The sequence below is a fragment of the Arachis hypogaea genome, chromosome 4 (assembly GCF_003086295.3).
Source record: "Arachis hypogaea cultivar Tifrunner chromosome 4, arahy.Tifrunner.gnm2.J5K5, whole genome shotgun sequence".
In the NCBI taxonomy this organism is placed as follows: Eukaryota; Viridiplantae; Streptophyta; class Magnoliopsida; order Fabales; family Fabaceae; genus Arachis; species Arachis hypogaea.
Window position 1 is genome coordinate 19,831,548 of NC_092039.1, and position 24,331 is coordinate 19,855,878.

The 24,331-nt window shown below is 32.7% G+C and overlaps 1 protein-coding gene and 1 long non-coding RNA gene across 2 annotated transcripts; both read right to left on the minus strand.

The window, feature by feature from the left end:
- Window positions 1-4,030: 4,030 nt before the first annotated feature.
- Window positions 4,031-7,796, minus strand: LOC112796452 (protein LATERAL BRANCHING OXIDOREDUCTASE 1). The gene is made up of 4 exons (XM_025838910.3): window positions 7,398-7,796; window positions 6,798-7,045; window positions 5,451-5,778; window positions 4,031-4,373 (listed from the first exon to the last, which is right to left on the minus strand). Exons 1-4 carry the CDS (start codon window positions 7,692-7,694, stop codon window positions 4,113-4,115), a joined length of 1,134 nt encoding a protein of 377 aa, XP_025694695.1. The 5' UTR covers window positions 7,695-7,796; the 3' UTR covers window positions 4,031-4,112.
- Window positions 7,797-8,256: 460 nt separating this feature from the next.
- On the minus strand, window positions 8,257-11,661 carry LOC140184411 (uncharacterized). Its single transcript, XR_011881015.1, has 2 exons — window positions 10,486-11,661; window positions 8,257-8,822 (listed from the first exon to the last, which is right to left on the minus strand). It is a non-coding gene; the product is annotated as an uncharacterized lncRNA (long non-coding RNA).
- Window positions 11,662-24,331: the final 12,670 nt, after the last annotated feature.

The window sequence follows — 24,331 nt, forward strand, 5'->3', positions numbered from 1 at the left end:
ATTGGTTTAATTAGGCTTTAATCGATTGGATATTAGTGATTGAGAAGAGAGAAAACTTATAAATAGCGTTGATATATTTTGGATTCGAACAAGTGTGTAGGAATGGGATAATGACTATTGTTAGAAAACTGATGTTATAGGTTTGAACGATTAGGTAATGTGTGTATAGGGATCAAGGATTATTAAAAGGTTGTGATTGAGTCTTAAGAGCAGAGTTGCTAAAGAGTGTGTGAAAAAGGTCACTGCAGAGAAACAAAGTCATAGGGAGCACAACCAAGGATTCGCACCAAGTGGTCGAGAGTTTAAGGAGAGAGGATACACACAACGCTTTTTCCAAGGACAGAATAACGTTGCAACGAATGAGGAGTCCCAAGGAAACGGTAAAGGAAAATAGACAGCATCTACTTTAGATGTTTCGAGCTGTTAGAGATGTAGAAGTCATCACCCAAATAGGCCGTGCCGATTGGGGTTAGGTGTATGTTACAAGTGGGGGTTACCAGGGCATGTATCAAGAAATTGCCAACAAGGAGGGAGTCAGGATGCGAGCCAATTGCGACAATAAGATTGAGGTAATTGCAATAATCAAGTTTAAAGGATAGTGCATGATTTTATAATACCACCTTTACGATAAAACTGGGAATGTCGAGCTTAGTATTAGACTTAGAACCAAACCGGATGGTCCGAGTAGGGGTTTACTTTAAATAAAAATGCTTTGGGCTTTGAATACCTGATAAGTTTAGCAGATTAATACAAATGGATAAATGTCTGTGATGTACCTTAGTCGGCCTAAACTTCGCGGGTCGCAACTAGTGGCTAATTATTTATGTTACCTATCTATATTTTGTTTTATCTTATTCTTCTCGATGGAATTACCTTTATATCGTCTCAGTTTCCACTTTACCTTCTTTTTGTCGATACGTGAGCACTACGAATTCACAATTTTATTTTTACTCCTTTTCAAACTTCTCGATTAATACTCCTTCCAATTATACTTATAAACTATGTAATAAAAAAAATCCACCTGAGAGTTGTACCACCGTAATATCATTGACTTATGACTCGAGTATAAGGATTTGAATATTTGGGTGTTACATTGCTCCATAAAACTTTCAGGGAATTTGGCCAAGTGGTTTGAAAGATAGGATTTTTTGAAGTTTAGTGGTTGCTACAGAATTTTCTGATTTTCTAGTTCTGCAGTACCAACTTCCAGACGCTATAACTTTTGATTTACATGGAATTTTGAGTTACTTTCAAAAATATTTTAAAGATATATCAGTCTATTTTAAGTGAGTACAAATTTCATGTCCATATCTGTTTTTTTGACTTAATTAAGTAACTTGGAATCTGGATTGCATGCTGAAAATTCTGAACTGATTTATGAAAACAGGGCACCACTTCTAATTGACAATTAATAATCAAATGAAGTGATATGAACCTGAAACTTGTGGATTTTGAAACATAGGGGAGTTAAGTGTAATCTCACCAAAATTTAGAAGCAACGGATTAGAATTAAAATTATTATGGATTTTATAAAAACACTGCTGTTTGCTGTTTTTCTGAATCCTTATAAGTGTAGTAGCAGAATTTTAAAACATAGAATAAAATTCAATTCTAATCTAAATGCAGTAAAACCTAATTCAAATTAAAGATTAGAGTCCCTAGAATTACCTTACCAAGAGAGATAGTTTGTGCATAAGCTTTCACAACATAAAAACCACATAACAAGATAGCAAGGTGCTGTTCCAAAAATCTAGAACTACAATCTCGATTTTTCTCTAATATCTAGTGTTAGACTACTCAGAAAAATATGATTTTTAGTTTTTTAGAAACTTGAGTTTAATACGAACGCGTGGACATAAAATTTGCGCAAATCCGAGTTCATTTGTTATATTAATTATTAAATAGAAAACTGATCATCAAGAAGGTATCAGGTTAAACAAGTCAAAAATAAGTAAGAATGTAAGTTGCCCCTAGGAAAATTTAAAGTTAAAAGGTGATGCGGAGGTACGTATGATAAAATGGTGATGGAGAGGTATGTATGATAAAACGGTGATGTGGAAGTACGTGTAAGTAAATGGTGATGTGGAGGCATAAAGAAAAGAAAAGAGAATGAGGAACAATGAATGAAACAAAAGTTGAGAATTGTATATTTAATGGGCCTTGTGCCAAATTGCTAATGCGAAAGTGCTCGCGTAACTGATAGTCTGAGATTGCTAATGCGGGAATGTTTGCCTAATTGATAGCCTGCCTCTTACCGTGATGCTAAGATATCCTAATTGACATGGGTTCGCTCATGATGATAATTATGCCTAATTGACATGGTAAAGAGACCATATTCGGGGCTCGCCCCGAGTAACGTCGGGTTGCGGGTAGACAACCGAAGTATGAGCTCATGGCCTGCGCTAGGAACAGGCTTGTATCATCTTGTTTGTGGATATAAACTTCTTGTGAATTATTTATTGCCCTTTTTCTAATTGTCTATACTATTTACTTGTTGTATGTATGCTTGTGCCATGCGTCCTGTGTTTGTTTTTTTCTCTGTTTTACGACAACTTAGAGACAGAGACCTTAGATTCCCCTTTTACCTTGCTGAGAACTCTAAGTTCTCACCCTTCTTCTTTTTCTTTCTCCCCCTCTCCCTCCCCAGATGGGATCGGCAGAGGAGCTCGTTGAGTTTCGGGTTTCGATACATCGCCCACGTTTTGATCCCTGCATGCCGTACATGTTCGCTCTAGTTGCAGACCATTCCGGAGATTGACCTAACTGACCTTTTACTCCTTATGATGATCAGTAGTATTACTTTTCCCTCGTTTTTGTAGTACTTTTAGAGGGGAAGGACCTCTTAGTAATTCGGTTCCAGTTTAGGAAACCCGTATGAGGGTTGGGACTGACTTCCTCTTTTGTATCTGTATATATAACTTGGTGTAGTACTCGACTTTTGGATAAATGACATGTATTTCTAAACTTAACTCCTGTATATATCTGCATATATGTATGTATGATATTCTCTGCTACCATGTGTTTATCTGCGACATAGTTTTAAGAACTAACCTTACGAGCAACTAAATGATATTTTACAATTAATAGTTTAGTCATGCTAAATTGATAAAAAATTTTATTAATATTAACTAATAAAATCTGAGTCTAGAACCAAGTAGGTCTTTACGACAAGTAACACCTAAATATTTGACATTAGTCATAACGCGTCAAAAATTAGGGTGTTACATGATAATCTTTTAGATACCAATTTAGTATTTATCTCTTTAAAAAATATATAATTTTTAAAAAATTAAAATTTATTACAAAAATAAGTTAAACAAAATTTAGATATCAATTTATAAACACTATACAATGGAAATAATTGAAAAGTGGCGCTGTTATTCATTCAGTTTTATACTTCGTCTTGATTGACATTATTGTTCACATACCAATACAATTTGGCATAATAAGATATCACTAACTAGTTCCCTTTCCAAGATAACATAAATACATAAATAGTTAAACCCACAATCATATCTTATTCTTTTACGTCGTCTAAATTAAATTAAGAGGAAATTATCAAGAATACACTCGATTTATTTTAATATTAATAAAAATAATTTTAAATTTTATTATCGATAGAAATGTATTTAAATAATTTAAAAATATGTAAAAAATGTTCAATCGTGACTCAAGATTTATTCTGTTAAAAAAAAGTAACATAATTTACTTATTAATATTAAAATTTTATTTGTCACATAAAAAATTTTATTTATCACATTATTCTTTTTTATTAACGTAAAATATCTCAATTTACGATTGTGCATTTTTATTACATTTTTAAATAATTTATGAATTACTTTTATCGATAATAAAATTTTAAAATAATTTTCAGTAATAAAATAATTTAAATACATTCTGGTAGTTTATCCTTAAATTAACTGCGCCAATCAAGAAGCTGGCCATGATATACTTGTGCTGTTAATTTTTATAACATTTGCAATGATTTCTACTTAATAAGGTTAAGTAGTGTGATATATCAACGCTGGCATTAAATTAAAATAAGTCATGTAATATAAAATTTTAAATATGGTAACACTTGATTTTCCAATTAAAAAGCTAGGTGGGCCTTCCTAGAATGCATTGCTGGTTTGGATCTTTGCAAAGTCTAAGGCCTTTTTTCCTTGCAATCTATGTGTTACGTAATGTTTACTATATTCTCCATGATTGTATCTTCTAAACTTGCATGGGTGGTTTGCATCAACAAATTCTGGCATTGGACCAAGTTCTACTTCGTAGCTAGGAGCATAAAATGTCACAAGTGAGAGTCTATCTTTATTCTCATTAGCCACAGCTCTATGCTCCACACTCTTGTATTTCCCATTTGTCAGAACCTGCAGCATTAAAATAAATACTCAAATTCATTCCTAAAAAATTATTCGTTTTCTAAAATTAAATTTATCCTTTAAAATTTTAAATAATCGTATTAGTCTTTTAATCATTTTTCTGTTGATGATGTCAAAATTTATTAATATAACACGTTAAATGATATTACAACACACATAAAATTTTTAATTAATTATTAACATTACAAGTTTATGAAATTAAATCGAATCAAAAGTTAATTAGGGAAAAAATTTGAGGTATTAAAATCTCTCAATTTAAAATTTATTTAATCTAATTTTATAAATTTATCATATTAGCTACCAATTAAGACTACTAAGTATGTATTGTAGTGTCAATTAACGTATCACATCAATAAACTTTGACACCATTAGCAACAGAAGTGACGAAATTACTAAAATAACTAATTTAAAATTTTTAAAGAGCGAATTTGATTAAAAAATTTTTCAAAAACTAATTTAATCATTTATCCTACAAAATTAATAATTCTTACTAACAATAACAATAACATATATTTTTAGTAACAGACATTAGCTAAAGCTTATTATGTATCAATTTTGGCTAGAGCCCATCATCCGAAGCTAAGTTTCTAGATCTTTGTAAATGAAAATTACTTTGCAAGGATGAGATGGTAAATTTGGCTACCTCTTAAAAAAATGCACTAAATTCAAACTTCAGTTAAAATTAAGATGTGGTTTGAATTTACTTTGAAAAACTCAGTGCAGGTGAGTAAATGTGTGAGTAGTGTAATAAAAAATAACTTTTTATTTTAAACAGAAGTCTCAATAAAAAAAAAAACAGAGTTTATTCGAATTAAAATTCTCTATCCCTAATGTAAAATAAAAAGAAGGGTCTGGCTAACTTTAAAATTATAAATTGAAAACTTTTTTTATTAAAAATATAAAAAAATAAATTTTTAATATATTTATTTTATATTTATTAAAATATAATATTTAAAATTTTTTACTAATAATAGTAGGTGCCGAAAAAAATTAGATAAAAGAAAAAACTTATTCTTTCCTCATTAAAAAGCAAAGAAGAAAGAGAAATGGAGAGGGCTTAATTACTTCTATGGTATCACCAATGTTGATGACAAGAGCATTTGGAAGAGTGTGAACAGGAATCCAAATACCATCCTTGAGAATTTGAAGCCCCACAGGGCTTCCCTTTGCTTGCTGAAGCACAGTGAGAGCACTTCCATCTGAATGGGGGCTCAGACCCATCACAAGCTCAGGTCTTGAACATGCTGGGTAGTAGTTTATCCTTATTGCTTGCACTGCCTCCCCAAACATTGAATCAAACGCCTCTTCTTTCAAACCTAGTCCTATTGCTATGTACTTTACCAGATTTTCACATAGCTTCCTTACTTCTCTTGAGTACTCTTCCAATGTTTCACTGCCACCACGCACATGACTGTTTAATCATGCATCTTATAAAGTAATTAAGATACGCATTATACTATTGCAAGCATTTTAGGAAACGGTTCTGCTACGTTATCAACAGCATATCTGCCAACTTCTGCCAACTCTTATTTATAATTGTGTTTCATGGAAGTGTGTTCGTGGATGTGTCTAATAAAAATATCTTTTTTATAACTATGTTTAATAGAAGTGTCTTTATAGATATATTTTCTGGATGTGTTTCTTTATATATGTATTTAAAATTATTAATTATTAGACACATCTACTAACACACTTCCATGAAACACAAATATAAATAAGAGTTGGCAGAAGTTGGCGGATAATATGTTGGTAACCTATACTTTTCCTTTAGGAAATGCTACAAAATAAAGTGGTTCGGTGTTTTTAATCGTTGATCTTAATCATAAAATGAGTGATGTTAAAAAACTAAATTTTTTTTAACTAATATCAACTAATTTTTTTAAATTATTTATTTATCTAAAATTTTAAATTCTAAATTATATATAAATCTTAAATCTTAAAATTATAAATCTAAATACTAAAATTAACTAATTAATATTAACTATAGTTATATAGCTGAGATCAATAGCTAAAAATAGTAAAAATTTTTAGTTTTTAATATACGTAAAATATATTTTATATATTATTTATCTTCGTTCTTATCTCATATATCGAATGAATACTATTTTATTATTAGATAAAGTGGGAGTGATTTATAATAAACTAAATATAAATTAACACAATATCTTACACTATAAATATAGATTTATACACAAAATATATTTTTAAAAAGATAATGGAATAAAAGGGTAAGATTAAGAGACAATTATTAATTAAAGATTTTTTTTTGGTTCAAACACACACCCCCATTCACACAAACAAATTTCACTACAATTTAGCTATTGCTGGGTATGGAATCCTGTGTAGGACTTTAAGAAACAACTAAAACTGCCACTCATGCACATGTCTTAGCCACTAATTTAGGGTCGTTACCTGAACTTTTCTGGCTTCTTAGGCCACAGATTTGGATTCCTAGCATGTTGAGGTTCAATTGCAAGAGCCAACATATTGCACCAATCCAACTTTTGGTCCTCTGAAAAAACAAAAGCCTGTCCATACCCTTGGATTGTTCCAGGTAGCATTGGATATTTTTGTTTCTCTTCCAAAGGTAGCATAAAAAACTCGTTGCTCATCTTCTCTATGCTCTCCATCAGATTGAGGTCAACACCATGATTGACCACCTAAAAATAATCACCATACTCAACTTTAATTTTCATAAACACTAATAATAATAAGAGTTTAATTTTGATAAAAAAAAATTACGATTACCAAGTTAAATTTATACATTTAGATGAATGTTTAAATAGAGATTGTAAAAATTAGTTATTTTTACTGATATAATAAATACAAAATTAATTATTTGTATAAAATTTCTTTACACCAAGTTAGTGCATAAAAATTAAATTTCAATAACAATAATATCCTCAAAATATTATAACTGGAAAAGTTAGACAGCAAAAAAAAATAACAAGTATATGTTTTAATTTAGTGTGTGTATTCAAAATTTCAAATTAAATTTCAGTAGATTGTTACCTGAAAAAATCCCCAGTTCTGACAAGCAGTTGCAAGGTTCAGAAGCTCATGAAGGAAGAGTTCATGTGTGTTATGTTTACTAAGATTGGAGAAATCAATGATAGGCATGTGATGATTATTATGTGTTGGAGTAGTAATGATGGGAGCTTTATTAGGAGTTAACGTAGCTATTGTTGGTCTTTCTGTAATGTCTCTCACAAACCTTTGGGGAATAGTGTCTGGCTTAGTCTTACTAAGTTCTATGACATCATCAATGTGTCCAACGTTGATGGGAGAAATAATATGCACTGGAGCCATTGAAATACAATTTTTGGAGCAGTATTTTTCTTATAAATTAAACAAACACTTATTACTGTTATTGCTCTTATCATGACCCTACCCTCGAAACCAACTCTCTATTTATAGTGGAATTTTTAGGACTCCTCACGTGTTAAAAAAGTTGCTCTATATTTATGTGGAGACTTTAGACTTGTTACTTTCGTTTTTAGTTTTTTTTTAAACATACAAATCTACTCTCATATTTATTTTTTGAACATATAAATCTGTCTCTTCAATTTATATTTTAGTATTAAAATTTTTTTAAGTGTGCTAATCGGATCTTCTGATTTATTTTTATAGTGAAATAAAAAATTTCTTTCAACACAAATTAAATCCTCTGATTTATGCACCATGAAATATGATAGTTAGATTTTTCTATAAATTTTATTATTCTTTAAATTTGAGGTCTGATTCGTTAATTAAAATTAAAAATTAAATAAAAATTTATATTAGAAAAAAACACACTAACTAACCATTATACTAGATTACATACAATTTTTTTTTTCATTTCTAAAAGGAAAAGTATAGAGAACCAAATGTCTGACCAACCAAAAAGTGAACAATTTAATTAATTATAATTATTAATAATTATTTTTAAATTTTTTAAATTTAAAATTAAAAAATTTAAAATTGATTAAGTAAACATAATTAAAGCCTATAAAAATCTTTCTCTTCTCTCCCATATTAACCTATCCACTTCAGACAGAGAGAGCCGAAATGAAGAGAAGGATTCTCAAGATGCTGAACCATCCTTTCCTCCCTACCCTCTAGGCCGAGTTCGAAGCCTCGCACTTCTCTTGCATCGTCATGGAGTTTTGCTCCGGTGGAGACTAGCACTCCCTCCGCCACAAGTTCCCTCACAATCGTTTTCTCTTAACTTCTGATTTCAGTCTTTCTCTCTACTCAGATGCTATCCCAGCCGTTCAATTCTCTGATTGCTTCTCTAACTGGGTGTTCCGATAACGTAAAGTCCAAACTGTTCAACTAGACCAGCTCTTCGTGGCCGAATCGGTCAAATCGCAATTCTATCACATCCAATCTCCCTTCGAATCAGTCAAATCGCGATTCCATCACATCCAGTCGGTCTCTGCCTTGCACTTGGTTCAACTTCAGAAATTGTTTAAGGAATGAGTGGTAGAGTACGAGTTGTTCTTGAATAATTACAGAAATATAAAAAATATCCATTTAATATGAAAAAAAAAACATCCTAATGCTTAACAAAAGAAATATCCAGTTATATTTTATATTTATAGAATTAAAAAAAATTATAAAATTCTTAAAGAAATAGAGATATTCACATTTGCAATAAAAAAACTTGAAAAATATATAAAAGAACATCTATTTAGTATGAAAAAGAAACATTCTAATACTTAACAGAAGAAACATCGATGTATATTAACTTATTTTTATTAAGATGAATTTCGAAGTCCAACCCATTAAAAAGTTTGGCAGGTTTTTGACTGAACCCCTTTTAGTTTCCTAGCAAAACTCTTTCTAAAATAATTAACCCACACACTCATCTTTATTATTAATTTATTCTAATTTTTTTAAAATTTAATTTTAATACTATCAGATTAAATAATTTTATACTTATATTTAATTATGTAGTGTCATATAAATAAAATAACTGTTTTTTACTTTGACAACGGAAATAATTGTAAAAAATAGATGTGATTAAAAAATCATAAAATATTTTAAATTTTAGGTGCATCAAATTTATTTATTTATTTATTTATTTATTTTTTAGAATAATATATATGTGCATGCATTTTTTTTATTAGAGACAATTTTGTTTGAATATTTTATTTAAGATCTCATATATGGAAAATGGGTAATTATTCTCTCTGTGAACACTAATTTTTGTGTATCATTCATATCTCTATTATTAGTACTAGTAGATTAATTAATTTATTAATTATTAGATATGTATGTCAACAGGCATATCTTGATATATTCATGAAATGTGCATATTTATTGTTTACTATTTATATATGTCAAAATAACATTGACTAACTCAGATGTGTTTGAGCAACCAAAAAAACACATGTGTTTGAAAATATATATATCTTTAATAGGTGATCATTGAGTACAAAATATATAATTTTCTGATCAACCTTCACTACTAAGCTTTGATTTAAGGATGGATGCATCTGAGATTAACATGGCGAAAAGTTTGGGGGAAGCAGTAGTAAGTAAGTTTCAAATCATAATTCATCCTAGTGTGTCTTTTTTTTTTTTTTTGAAAAAATAAGTATCATTTGAAATTTAAAATGAGTATTAATGGGATTTTTTATATAAAGGTTAAAAAAAATGAGTTTAAATGTTAAAATAAATATCAATAAGAAACACAATTATATTGATATTTAAGAAAAAAAATTTTCTCTTTTGTGAGTATATATGTTGTGACTTGTGACACCAATATATATAAATAAATAATTTGCCAATCAGGCCAGGACCCCTAATTAATGCATTTGGAGGATATTGGAAGACTAAAGTTTCACCATGTCTTTTCATTGGTTATGTATGATACCATAATATGTAGAATTAATTAATTTATCGAATTTTTAATTAAATTTTTAAATTGTCTTAATTAAATTTTTATATTATAATTTTTTTAATTTAATTTTTACTGTAAAAATATATTTAAAATAATAGAATATTCTATTAAAAAAATAAATATGCTTACTATTAGAGTATAAAACCTAACTAATCACATCTTTATATTTCGAAATTCCAAAAAAAATCTGGTTATTTTTACTCACAAACTTACCCCAACTCTTTCGTTGAGCTTCACCGTCAGATCTACTGCACGCTCTTTCTGCTCGTCCGTTATCACTGTGTCCAACGCTTGATATGCTCCACTGCTCACACATCATGCCTCTCTTCCTGCTCTTTCTGCTCGTCCGCTATCACTGTGTCCAACGCTTTGATATGCTCCACTGCTCACACATCATGTCTCTCTTTCTGCAGCTGTGCTTCTTGGTGAGTACTCACATCGCCATCTCGTCTTCCTCTCTTGCCTTTCTTTCACAAGTGTTGCTGTTTGTATTGCACTACTCGATTCCAAATAAAGATGTGGCCTCGGTCCGTTCTGTTTTTAAATAAAAATGACTTTTTCTTTCTCGCGACGAGACTTCATCTTCTTCTTGACAAGCCGGAAAAATGAAAAAATCACTGAAATATTGTTGCAGTGGCAACGGACACGGTTTATGAAAAAATAAATCTGAACCACAACTTTTTAATGACATTAATTACATTTTCATCAGCGTAAGAAAATTGTTTGGTAAACATATCATGTTAAAAAGAAATGATAAAATAATATAAATAACTCTTCATCTGTTCAGATAGCATGTTGATGATAAAAATAAACATTCGTAATATGTTACCAAAATTCAAATAGCATGTTAGTTTGACACTGATATATCTCTATTTACAAACAAAGATAAGGAAAAAATAGTTATTATTACAAAACACTTTCTCTTAATACTAGAAATAATTTATTATAGTTATCTACAATTAATTTTATCTAATGAACCAATCTACAGTTAAAAAAAAGAGTACACACAGAAAAGAGTACGCAAGAGTAACTACTTGATCCTTTTATTTCGAAAGCTTACACACCTCATTCTCATTCTTTTTACTATCCTACATGAATCTTGCAACACAAAAGCTGACTCTCATAAATTATATATTTTAGAAAGAATGATGTTGAAAATTGATTAAGAATTATGAAAAATATGTGATATCATCAAATGGTAGCTATGAACAAGGGACTGTGAAAGATGATGAGTCATGTTCTAATGTTTGGAAAATGCTTGATGATGATGAGGTTATAGGAGATAAAATTGACCATGGAATTGTGACGGAAGAAGAGTTGAGTGGGGATGAAACTGTGATGGAAGAAGAGTTGAGTGGGAAAAGTAACGGAGAGCAACCAATGATGGGTGAGAGACATGGATAGATAAGTAAATTTATAATTTATTAACGTTTTTTAGATTTTTAACATTTAAAAAAAGGATTAAATTAAAAAATTATATAATACAAAAATTTAATTAAAAAATATAAAAATTTAATTAAAAATTTGATAAAATTATAAAAACTTACAGAATAATTAAACCTAATAAATATTATGGATTCGGAATTATTTTAAATATTTTTCAAGAATATTAGTATCGAACATATTACGTACCAAAAATTAATTATTAAATTAATCAGTAATATAAAATATATATTAAAATATAAAAAATAAAAATAAAATAAATAATATAAATATTTATACATAAATATATAATAATTGATTTATTAATTAATTTTTATTATGCATATAATAATTTTGTATTATTATTTTAATTTAATAGTTTTAATAATTGATATTAATTATTGATTAGCTAATTTTAGAGCTCTCAATATAAAAGGATCGATCAATAATTCAGACCATCTCATGACAAATAATAAATTAGGGTTGAAAATTAAGTTACTCTATTTTTATTTTTATTTTTTTTGGCATGTCAGAAAAATGCATGTCAACTTAATTCTATTTATTCAAGTTGACGAAAAATTCACTTTTTTTAATTCAATTTTTTAAAAGAAATATTTTAGAGCCTTTGATAAAAAAAAGTTGTTTAATACAAAAGAAAAAGTGCAAAGGAAAGAAACGTAGAATTGTTAAACGATTTTAATCATATTGTAATAAATAGTTTAATTTAATCGTAGAGTTAATTATTGTTCTAGCCTAGGACAATAGGAATTAGAGATTTGTTAGAGGATTCATGACCAATCCACACAACATGTCTATCGTGTGACGATATATTCAGCAGAGATCTGGACAACTGGTGGAAATTTTTAGAGAGCTAGGCCTGAGCAGGAGGGCCACTCGACGAATGGGAATAAAGGAGAGGGACCTACCCTCTCTCCAGAGGTACGTCACAATAACTCTAATGTAGTTGCCTTATCGTACAGACACTAATTTTAGCATCAGAATATTCTTGCAAGTGGCTCCACCCGCCAACCATCCGGCGAATTGTAGACGCAGTTCCTCCCATCGAAAGTTCACATTCAGGTCTCCCTTGACCCTAAACATCCTGACACTAGCTCACCCACCGAACTCACGAACAATGGCACCGTCTATGGGGACCTGACGCGAGCTGAGGATGGAGGCTTTTCTCTGCTCAGAGGACAAACCAGGAGAAGGTGAGAACAACGAGCGCCAAGGGCGTCATCTCATGAGTAGGTTGAGCACAGGAACCTCTTGGAAGCATCAACCAACCCCCTCTGGTCAAGACTACTCCCGTGATCAGTTTCTAGAAAGGCGTCTATTTGTGGGTACATGCAGCGACAACTCCTGGATCATGCAAGAACTCAGACACAAGATCCAAAACACACACACACAGTAGAGAGAGAGAGAGAGAGAGAGAGAGAGAGAGAGAGAGAGAGAGAGAGAGAAAGAACTAATCTCTCGTCCAAGGCTTGGCAAATGAGCCATCAGTAGCCCTATACTTGACCTAGGGTCACCAAGAACCACCTTCCTGGATAGACCCTATCCAATGATTCCTAGAAGAAAGAGACCTGCCAGAAAGCATGGAAGATGCTAAGCTCGTGAGAAGAAAGGCCACCATGTACACGGTAGTACAAGGCCAATTCTACAAAAGAGTTCTCAACCAACCTTTGCTGAAATATTTGCGACCTAAGCAAACAGAGTACGTTCTAAAAGAAGTGCATGAGGGATTTTGTGGACACCACATTAAGGGGAAGTCCCTGGCCAGGAAGCTTGTTAGGGCTGGGCATTATCGGCGTACAATGATGACCGATGCTAGCGAGTATGTGAAGAAGTATCTCAGGTGCCAAGAGAATGCAAACTTCATAAGGCACCGGCAGAGGAGCTGAGTTCCATTATAGCCTCCCGACCTTTCTACCAATAAGAAGTCGACCTGTTGGGACCATTTCCGACGATCCTAGGACAAGTTAAGTACCTAATTTTGGCCATTGACTACTATAGCAAGTGGGTAGAAGTAGAGCCGTTGGCAAATATATCATCGACAAACTGCCAAAAATTCTTATGGAGGCAAGTAATCACCAAATTTAGAGGGTTCTCAGTAGGCCTTGATATCAAGCAAAGATTCTCCTTGGTAGAAAACCCCCAAAGTAACGGGCAAGTAGAGATGGCAAACAAGTTCATCCTGAAAGGGCTGAAGAAGCGCTTGGAACAAAGGAAAGGGTTGTGGGCAGACGAGCTAGCCTTGATAATATGGTCTTATAGGACGACGTCACAATCCGCTACCAAGGAGATTCCTTTCCGGCTCACCTATGGAGTAGATACCATTTTTCTCGTAGAGATAGAGGAACCCAGCACAAGACTGCTATTAGGCGGAGGCAACGAGGCAAGCGAAAAGGCCTTGTTAGACGAGATCGGGGCAATGGCCCACTTGTCAGAAGCATCACTGAAGCAGAGGTTGGCACTACATTACGATCGCAAGGTACATAACAGAAGATTCGAGGAAGGAGACCTGTTCCTGCACCACAACGATATCGGTCCACCGACCTCGAGGGAAGGAAAGTTGTCCACCAATTGGGAAGGACCTTAAGGGTGAAAGAGGTGCAGGGCAAAGGCATGTATAAGCTGGAGCAATTAAATAGGAAGGAGATACCATGGACTTGGAATGCGATAAACCTTAGGAGATTTTACTCCTAAGGAACAACGCTCCTGAGGATCAGTCTGCCTTCCAATCACGTTTGGTTATTTTCTTTATTTCTTGTGTTATTTTATTATTCATCTTGTTTCAATTTTGCATTTATCACACCTACTTGTACTGTCGTATTCTGTAAAGGAAGGGGTACTCTTTTCCCTTGCCGTTAGCTCAGAACAGTGGCAAGGGATTTCAACGAGGACGGCCCAATTTTTCAATGATTTTTCTTATCGACATTATTGCTAAGTTATGGCTATGGCTTCCCAGGACTAATCAACTCGGGAGCCCCTTACACGGAAAGAACAGATATCCATAAAAAAATGACTAAGCAACTAAGTTAGCATAAATGTCACACGACTAAACGGCCAAAGTAATTAAACATATCATAAATCTACAAGTTTAAAACCAATCAAGTCCAAAAGCCCAGAAGTCATAGTTTCAAAGTCTAGCATAAGGGCAACACATCGGCCCAACAACTCGAAAAGTTACTAGAGAGTTCATATTACAAGCAACCAAAAATAGAGTTCAAATAATCTTGCCATCCTGGATCGTCTTGAAAGCACCGATAGCAGAAGGGTCAAAATCGGGAGCCAGTAGAAGAACTTGGGCCTTAATCGCCTCCTCGGTAGTGATAATGGCACCACGAGTATCCTTGATGATCTCCTTATTCTTCTTTCACATGTTAGTAGCCTCAAGGCGAGCCACGTTTGTCAATTTTACGAACTCAGCCAACTCCCTCTCAAGCTCTTTTACCTTGTTTTCCGTAGCAATGGCCCGACCTTGAGCATCATTAATTTGCTTACCAAGAGAGAGATCTCGATTAATGAGGTGCTGGATCTCCTCCCCAACCTCCTTCAACTTATCAGCTTCACCCAGCTTAGTCCCTATAGTTTCTTCGTCAGCTTTCAACTTAGCAATTTCGCATTGGATAGCCCTATACTTTCCCTCCAGAACCTGACACTGGGACAGGACCGGATCCACTTTCCTTGCTATAGCGGCAACTCGGAGAAGGCTTCAATATGTCCACTTCGCTTGGCAGCCAAATCCTCCTCACGAAAGAAGCTTTCGGCATACGGTAGTAGCTGGGAATCAATGAAGCCACTAATGTTGAAGTGCTTGTCCATAACGGAAAGACCTATCCCGCGCTAGAGCTAATTTTTTTCTTTTTGGGATTAGGGATCACAAGCACGTCTTCATGCTCGACCCGAGCTCCCAGAAGGCTCTCAACCATAGCTCCCTTACTAAGGTCAACCCTGCTGATTGCATTGTGACCAGGTTGGGGTGTTAGCTGAGGCATGGATTAGACCTCTGGTTCCTCGGACTAAGGGATCTCTGCCTGAGAGTCAAAGGTATCATCATCCCTTCAGTGAGGAAGTGAGTCATCAAACGACTGAGGGTAGTGTTCTCGGCAGCCATTCCAATTATAAGAAAAAACTGAATAAGTTAAATAAAGTTGCCAACAAGATTAAAAGCCAACAAGTCAGGAAAATGGAAAGTATAACAAAGGAATCAGGCTCACTACAGTTACCTACGTAATCTCGGCTGGAGTCCCGATCACCCATCGGAAGGTGAGGGTTAAGGGGATTAGAGCCAAACACAGCTAGCAAAATGTTAGTGATCTGCTAGTTCTGCCAATCTAAACCATCATAGGTCATTTTAATTAGCTAGTTGAATCCGGCGCCACAGTTCTAGTAGGTCAGAATGCGTCTTTTCCCTTGAGGGTAAGCCAAAAAGGATGACGACCTCACGCTAGACTTACTTTGAAAACAGTTTCTTTAAAGCCACGGAAGGAATCTTCGAAGAGGCCTAAGATCCTCCGGTTTTGCACAGCCCAGAAAAAGAGGTACCCCTTTATTCTTACCCTCCCGGGAAGGATTTTTGAGCAGAAAGAGGAAGAGAAAGACTTTTAACGGTTGCCAGGAGCCCCAGATATTCGCAAACCATCTCGAAGCACTGGATGGCAGCCCAGCTGTTTGGGTAAAGTTGCGAGGGAGCAATATCACACCGATTTAAGAGAGCCAGGATAAAAGGAGAAAAAGGAAGCCGAATGCCTAAGATGGTAAACATAGGCTTGTATACCCACATCCATTCCGGGATGTGGGGGATTCGAGGTTGAGATTACGGACACGTTCCTGGGGGCCCGGGACTAGGAGAGCTCATAGTTTGTCTCCTTGGGACTGCCTTCGCATACTGCTCCCAAGTCACGGAGCTCTTGTAAGTCCTCCATGGTCACCCTAGAGGAGGTACCCATCACATTGGACGTGCACCACACATAACAGTTCACAGGAGTTCGCATCGCCCTACCTACAGTGGGGAACCACTTACGTTAATCGCAAGGAGGAAGGAATATCCTAGCCTTAAACTAAGTCATTTTAGACTAAATCACACTAAATCACCCTAGTCTAAACCACCAAAAAGAACACCTACATCACCCCCCTAAACAGCTATGTAGCAAGCATCAGTTTTGATCTAAAAAGCAACAAAGACAAAAAACTAAGGTAATAATGACAAAAAATAAGTAAAATAACACAAGTATATGACCACTTACCAGTAATTGCGGTGCACAAAGGTGTTGAAAGGTGGAAATGCCAGGCTCCTCGCGGCAATGGTAAGAAGGTTGCAAGCAAGGAAAGTGATGATAGTTTCAGTAGGAAGAAAAAGGGGTGAATGATGATATCAGTTGCGGGAATAAGGAAGGAAGAAAATGAAAGTAATGTGCGGGTGGTAACTGTTGCCATGGAACAAGAAGCACAAAAGGTCAAGGGTATAATGGACTTTTCCATGATCTTTCAAATCAATTACGAGGCATTTAATGATCTGGGCACGACAATCAAAATGACGCCTTCGAGCAACGGTAAAGGGTAACTCACAGTCGCGAGAGAAGCGCGATAGGCGTGAGCGCTGCCAACAAAGTCGCGTTAGGCAAAAACTATTTTACACGAGAACACAGGCTAAGCTAATGCGCCAGTCATGAATCTTATGACATGATGCATTAGGGGCATTGTTCTGACCCAGTCCAACAGGAATCGGAGGTCCACCGGGTAGATTCACGACCCGTCCGCATGACAAAGTGTCCATCACATGACTGGATCTTTTCAACAGAGATCTGGATAGTTGGTAGAAGCTTCCAGGGAGCTAGGTCCGAGCAGGAGGGCCCACTCGACGAATGGGAATAAAGGAGAGGGACCTAGCTCTCTCCAAAGATACGTCACGATAACCTTAATCTAACCGCCTTATTGTACGAACACTAACTTTAGCATCGAAGTGTCCTTGTAGGTGACCCAATCCGTCGACCAACCGACGATTCGTAGATGCAACTCCTCTCATCGGAAGTTCACATTCAGGTCTCTCTCCACTCCAAACACCTTGGCATCGGCTCACACACGGAACTCACGAACGATTATCATTTCTATTGAAAAAAGTTTAGAATGTTAATACATTTTTTTTATAAATAAATAAAAATAATTTTTATTAAAAGATAAATTTTTTTATGTTTTATCTATGAAAGTTTGAAGGAATAATAAATTTTTATATGAATAAAATTAATGTTTAAATATTTTTGTCAAATAAAAATGATCTTTTATAACTTTAAAACTATTTTTTATTTATAATTAAATTTATTTGAAAGTTTGATGATTAAAAATATTCCTAATCAAATATATGACATATTTTATAGCCACAAACTTAAGTTATTATTTTTGTTCCCCTTTCCGATATAGCATGATATCATCAACCACAGCATAAGAGAAGAGTAATCATTGCATGTTAATTTAGTAGAGCACTTTACTACTTAATTCTTATGCTCCACCTATTGTAGAGTAACATTTAGCATTTGATGGAATAGAAATCACTTTTTTTCTTCACAATAATATGAATTTAGTATTAAAGTAACAATTGTTGGATTAATATATAGTTGAAATGCTTCATAAAAGATTTCACATGGGTCCATTTGCTTTTTGAAGGATTAAATATCTCAAATTTATTCTTAAAAATACAATTGTGAGTTTGATTAATAGTCATTCCATGAGTTACACGATGACAATGCTCATAAATTTACATATCATCATGTAGCTGAAAAAATAATCAATTTAATTTATTGTTACAATTTTCATAGACCAATTTAATGAGATATTAATTATTCTTCTGAATAAGATCTTTCAAAATTATTGTGATTATTATCTTCATAATTATTCTATTGTAGTGTAACATTTTAATATTAATTAAGATAAAAGTCACACTCTTTGAAATATTAATTTATTATTAAATCAAGTAGACAGTATTATTTTTTTATAAAAAAATTAATTATTTATATATATAAACTTTACGAATATTGACAAAAGTACTTATTAAAAAAATTAACGTTATGCTTATAAAAAATAGGTTTTGTGTGACAAAAGTACCAAAATTTTAAATTTTTGTTAATTCTTAATAAAATTTTCAAATTACATTCTCTGATTATCTTCAACTTTAACTCCATCACCATCTTTACTTTTCTCACATTATACAATTTATCTTTATCACTTTTTTTGTCACTTTTTCGTCACTCTAATTCTTACCACACCCACCTTTACATCAACTTTAACATTGTATTTCACTACCCACGACACCACTTCATTACTATCACAGCCCACACACATTCACTAACAACAACAATAGAGATGAGAGAGATAAAAAAAAGTAAATTGAAGTCAGAAATAAATTAAATCAGAGGAAAAAAAGAGAAACAACGATGGAGGTTGTGTGAGGGAGAGAGGGGGAAGAGAGAGAGAAAGAGAGAGAAAACGCACCAACAGAGGAGGGAGGGAGAGGTGGCCCGTCATCCACAACCTTTGTGCCTTGATCACTATCCTTGTCTTCCTCAGCACAATCGGTGTCAATCTCTCCTCTATTAACGCCAACGTTGTCAAAAGTGCCACCTTCTGCAAAGTAATCAAAATTTCTCAATCTCTCTCCCTCATCTTTCTCTTGATCTTTTATTTTTTGAGAAAAGGACAAATAGGTTCCTGACCTTTTTTTCGCGAATATTTTCGTCCCTAATTATTAAAAAATACTTTTAAGTCCCCGACCTCCTTAAAAGTTGAACGGATCAATCCCTCCGTCCAAATACCTCCGTCAGACCCAACGGAAAAGTCTGACGTGACTCCTGTAATGCTTGTCACGCGTACGCGTGGGTCACGTGTACGCGTCGCCTGGCAGACTTCCCGCTCACGCGTACGTGTCGCCATGAATTAAATAAATTCTCATTTCTTCATGAATTCTCCACTTTGCATACTTTTTTCCATTTTTTTCAAGCAATTCTTGCCTTCAAAATTTTAAATCACTCAAACAAACATATCAAGGCATCGAATAAGAGAAAAGTAAATTAAATTTAGCAATTTAATAGCTTAGAAACCATGTTTTCAATCATTAAGCACACTTAGGAGAAATTCACAAAATCATGCTATTTTAGTGAATAAATGTGAAAAAAGTTGATAAAATCCACCAAATTTAATACAATATAAACCCTAAAATTGTGGTTCATCAACTTTTTCACACTTAAACATTAGCATGTCCTTATGGTAAACTCTTGTGGTTCATCAACTAATATGCAAAATGCGTCTACCAACTTGGTTAAAAATGAATCAATCTCCAAGAACATATATGAACAAGTAGGGCTAAGATAGTATGATGATTTGTGTATTCCACTAATTCAAATCTTAAAATAAATTATAAATATAATTGCAAGAAGAAAGCTCGTGAAAGCAAGGAATAAGGGATTGAGCATCGAACCCTCATCGGAAGTGTTTGCACTCTAATCTCTCTAGTGTTTGAGGGTCGTCGATTCTCTCAATTCTCTACCAATCTTACTTTATAAGGCTTGCTCTTCTTCTACCATCAACATATATTCAATGCATGAATACACATATTAAGAGGTCTTTTTAAGGGTTGTAATGGGGTTAGGGCTAAATTTAATTTATTTTTCTCCTATTCGATGCCTTGATATGTTTGTTTGAGTGATTTAAAGTTTTGAAGGCAAGAATAACTTGAAAGAAATGAAAAAAAAGCATGCAAAGTGGAGAATTCATGAAGAAATGAGGATTTGCTGAATTCATGGCGACACGTACGCGTGACAAGCATTACGGGAGCCACGTCAGACTTTTTCGTTGGGTCTAGTGGAGGCATTTGGACGGAGGGACTGATCCGTCCAACTTTTAAAAACGTCAAGGACTTAAAAGTATTTTTCAATGGTCAGCGATAAAAATGTCTGCGGAAAAAAAGTTCAGGGACCTATTTGTCATTTTCTCCTTGTGTTTTGAATCCTTTTATGATTTGATTGCTTCTAGTTATTGTTGTTAAAGGATGATATGATTATGGTTATGACAGTAGAGAAGAAGGAAGGTAGGATCAATGGGGTGGAAGGATTAAGGTAATTGATGTGGATGTCGTCATGGTGGTGGTAATAGTGTGGTGGCAGTGGCAGTGGTGGAGTAGTAGAGAAAAGAAAAGATGGTCAAGGTAATAGTAATGGAAGATTGTGAAAATTTGAAATTTGAAAAAGAAGAGATAGGAGCGGAGTTGAGGTTGAAGATAAAGAATATGAATAATTTAAAATTTTATTAAAAAATCAACAAAAAATTAAAATTTAAGTATTTTTGTCACGTAAAATTTATTTTTTATGGATATAATATTAATTTTTTTTAATAGATACTTTTTCAACATCTATAAAATTTATAAGTACAAATGATTGTTTTTTTTCTTCTATATAAACATAGCACAAATATTAAATCATGTCACTCACATGTACTATAGTTTATTAAGATAATTAGTAAAGTTACTATTTTTTTTTTCTCTAATCTTACAAGTGTTAATTAATTGAAAGGCATTAGACATAAGCGATGTGTAGGACCATTTTCATTTGTCCAAAAGGAAATTGCCCCCATTCTAAAGACCAAATCTAGTGTTATTTGGTATGATGCCCTTGTCCACCCTCCATTGCTTAAATTTCCTTCGTTGTGTTCCAACTTGTCTTATTATTGAAGTAGGCATCACTGCAGACATCCAGAAATTTCAAACTTGATAGTCCCACAAGTTTTCTTGTCTTTGTGATGATACAAAAGAAAATAAACAAAATCTTCCATAAAATTTGCCACTCAGCAGTGGATTATAAGAAAGACCTACCACAAAAGTCCTGAACCTATGTTTAAAAGGTGTGGCATTTAGTTGTACAAACATTATTAAGTTAACCATTGTCTACTGTTAATATTCATCAGCTTTTTGTAGGATGCAAAAAGACTCCTAAAAAAAGAATATATATATATATATATATATATATATATATATATATATATATATATATATATATAGTTTTCCACATCTTGTAGGAAACTCATTTTCATATTTTTAATTTTACTCATATGCCCCATTTTGGACTATTACACTAAAAATCAAGCCATATAAAAATCTTTAAACCTATGGTACAAATATAATTTCTTACTTTGCCGCGACTTATTTTCTATAGTCACATTCTTTGAAAGTAAATGGCACCCTTTTGTTGCTTTGACAAAACAAAATAAAAAAAGGAAAGTGGCTTTTGTACTGGTTAAGTGTTGCCATGTTCTAAAACATTATCTTTAAGGCTCTGTTTTGATTTGTGTATGTATTAAGATATAAATATTGAGATATAAATATAAAATATTTGTGTTTGCGGGTATTTGGATATAATAGACATAACATTAAAATAGTTCAAAAAAAATTATATAAATTCATATTCATTATTTAAAATTAATGTCTCACCATTTTATTAGACAAAATATATATATTTTGTATATATTTGTGTGTAAACCTATTTTTTTTTTATTTTTGTGTGTCACAAACTAAACAATAGACACGTTATACCGTATCTATCTCTTGATTTGTCACACGCATCAAATAAACGAAATTAAAGTAAGCCATCCTTTTATTAGAAGCGTAAACTTTGGTAGTTACAGCCACCTTTTTAACTAGCTCGAAAAAAATGTATGGTCATAGTCCTGTTTATTGTAGTGATTCCTTTACTTTGGGAGCATTATTGATGTATTACAGTAGAAAGGTTATTTTTGTAAAAACAACCCTTCTCTTCTCTATTTGTTTGTTTGAACTCTTTTTTCTCCATTGCTCAGATAAAGAAATTCTCACCACCATTATGGTGGTCATAATTATTGTGGTACGATGGCCATAATAATATGCTGAAAGAACAATAGTTCAACATATATATATATAGAGAGAGAGAGAAGGAATTCAACCACATATTCTAAGAGATTAAAACAAAAAGATTTCATTAAATAATTAGTATTTGCTAGGTTTTATGCGTGTGTGAGAGCAAGCTAAGGGTCACTCTTAGAATTTGATGGACTTAAAACTCTTTATCAGCAATTATACGATAGAGGATACTCTTATGGACACGAAACGTCTTTTTGTAAAGACACTCGTATCGCATTATTATTGGACGTATTAATGAACTGGTTATTTTTTAATTTTTTAATAAATTATAATAAAACCGATTTTTTTATAACAATGCAATAACAATAAACCCAATTGTTATCAGATTTGGTCGAACCGACTAATTTACATAACTCGTTGGATCATGTTTTTTTTTTAACAAAAATTAGGGATATATTTGTTTTTTTATCAAAAAATTTAAACATAATTCAGTTTAAATTGTGTAAATCGATCGGATCGGATCTAATAATTATAATGCGGACAATTGAGTTTATTATTATTATTATAATAAATTGGTTTTATTTTGATTTATTAAAAAATAAATTATTAATCGTAAACGTCTTTAATAAAAAAAGATATTTTTAATGTATTTATCAAAGAGTTCCTTATATGTTTGGTAGTATAATTTTACATTTACAAATAATTTTCACGTTTTTATTTGGACAAGCCATGTGAGAGGAATATACTAGCTAGAGAGTTAATTGGAAGGAGCATAAAGAGGTGATGGGTGAAGTGGTAGATAGGAAAGAATCAATTATGATAGAAAAGTGGTGGTTCAAATTCAACTAATAATCTAGCTTATAATATAAAGTTTTCAAGTGAATAAAGCAAAATAAACGGGCTGAATTGGTTTGCATAATCTAACCAAGCAAACACTATAGGCATCTTCTTTGATGAACATCATCAATGAATATATGGCTTCTTTCGGAAAAAAACATTATATATTCTTGCGCTTGCTTGCTTCAAAAATATTCATAATTGTTAATAAAAAAAAAACTAACATAAATGGTTGTAAATGAGACACATCCACTAGTAGTCCAAGAAATCATCCTCCTCCATCTTAGAAACTTGTTTAAAGTAACTAATTTTCTCAAAGTCCCATTTAATTAAGCGAATGAATGAGTTAATCACTCAATATTTAGGATATTTTTGTTAGAATGTTACAACTATTTACCATCATGAGCTCCCGTACATATAAGGTGATGGGTTCATCAAGTCCAAAATAAATCATATCTTCATGTCAATATGGGAATAAAACGACAAATCAAGTGTTGGATTCCACGTTTCGTATGATTGTATGATCGATCAATTACTCGCTAATAATTCATTTCCACACAACTATCTTAAAAATTTATCAAAATCATAAGTACATCATCAGTTTTTTATCGAAAAATTCCGAGTTCTCATAAATGCAAAAAATCTTAAGCGGCCCAACTTTGTTTTTAATTTCTTATTTCAACTAAGTTGGTGAATATTACAATGGTTTAAAGCTATTTAGAGAATCAGTACTTCATAATATTTTTTATTATTTGAATTTTTAAATCTTTGTTTCTTCTATTTAGGTAAGACAATTGAGAAGTAGTAGAAAAATTAATTCTTCTCGTAATAACTTGGTTTATTTCGAATTACTTTTGGGTCCAATCAAATATAAATTCGATAAATTATTAACATTGAATCTAAATCTAATTAAATTCA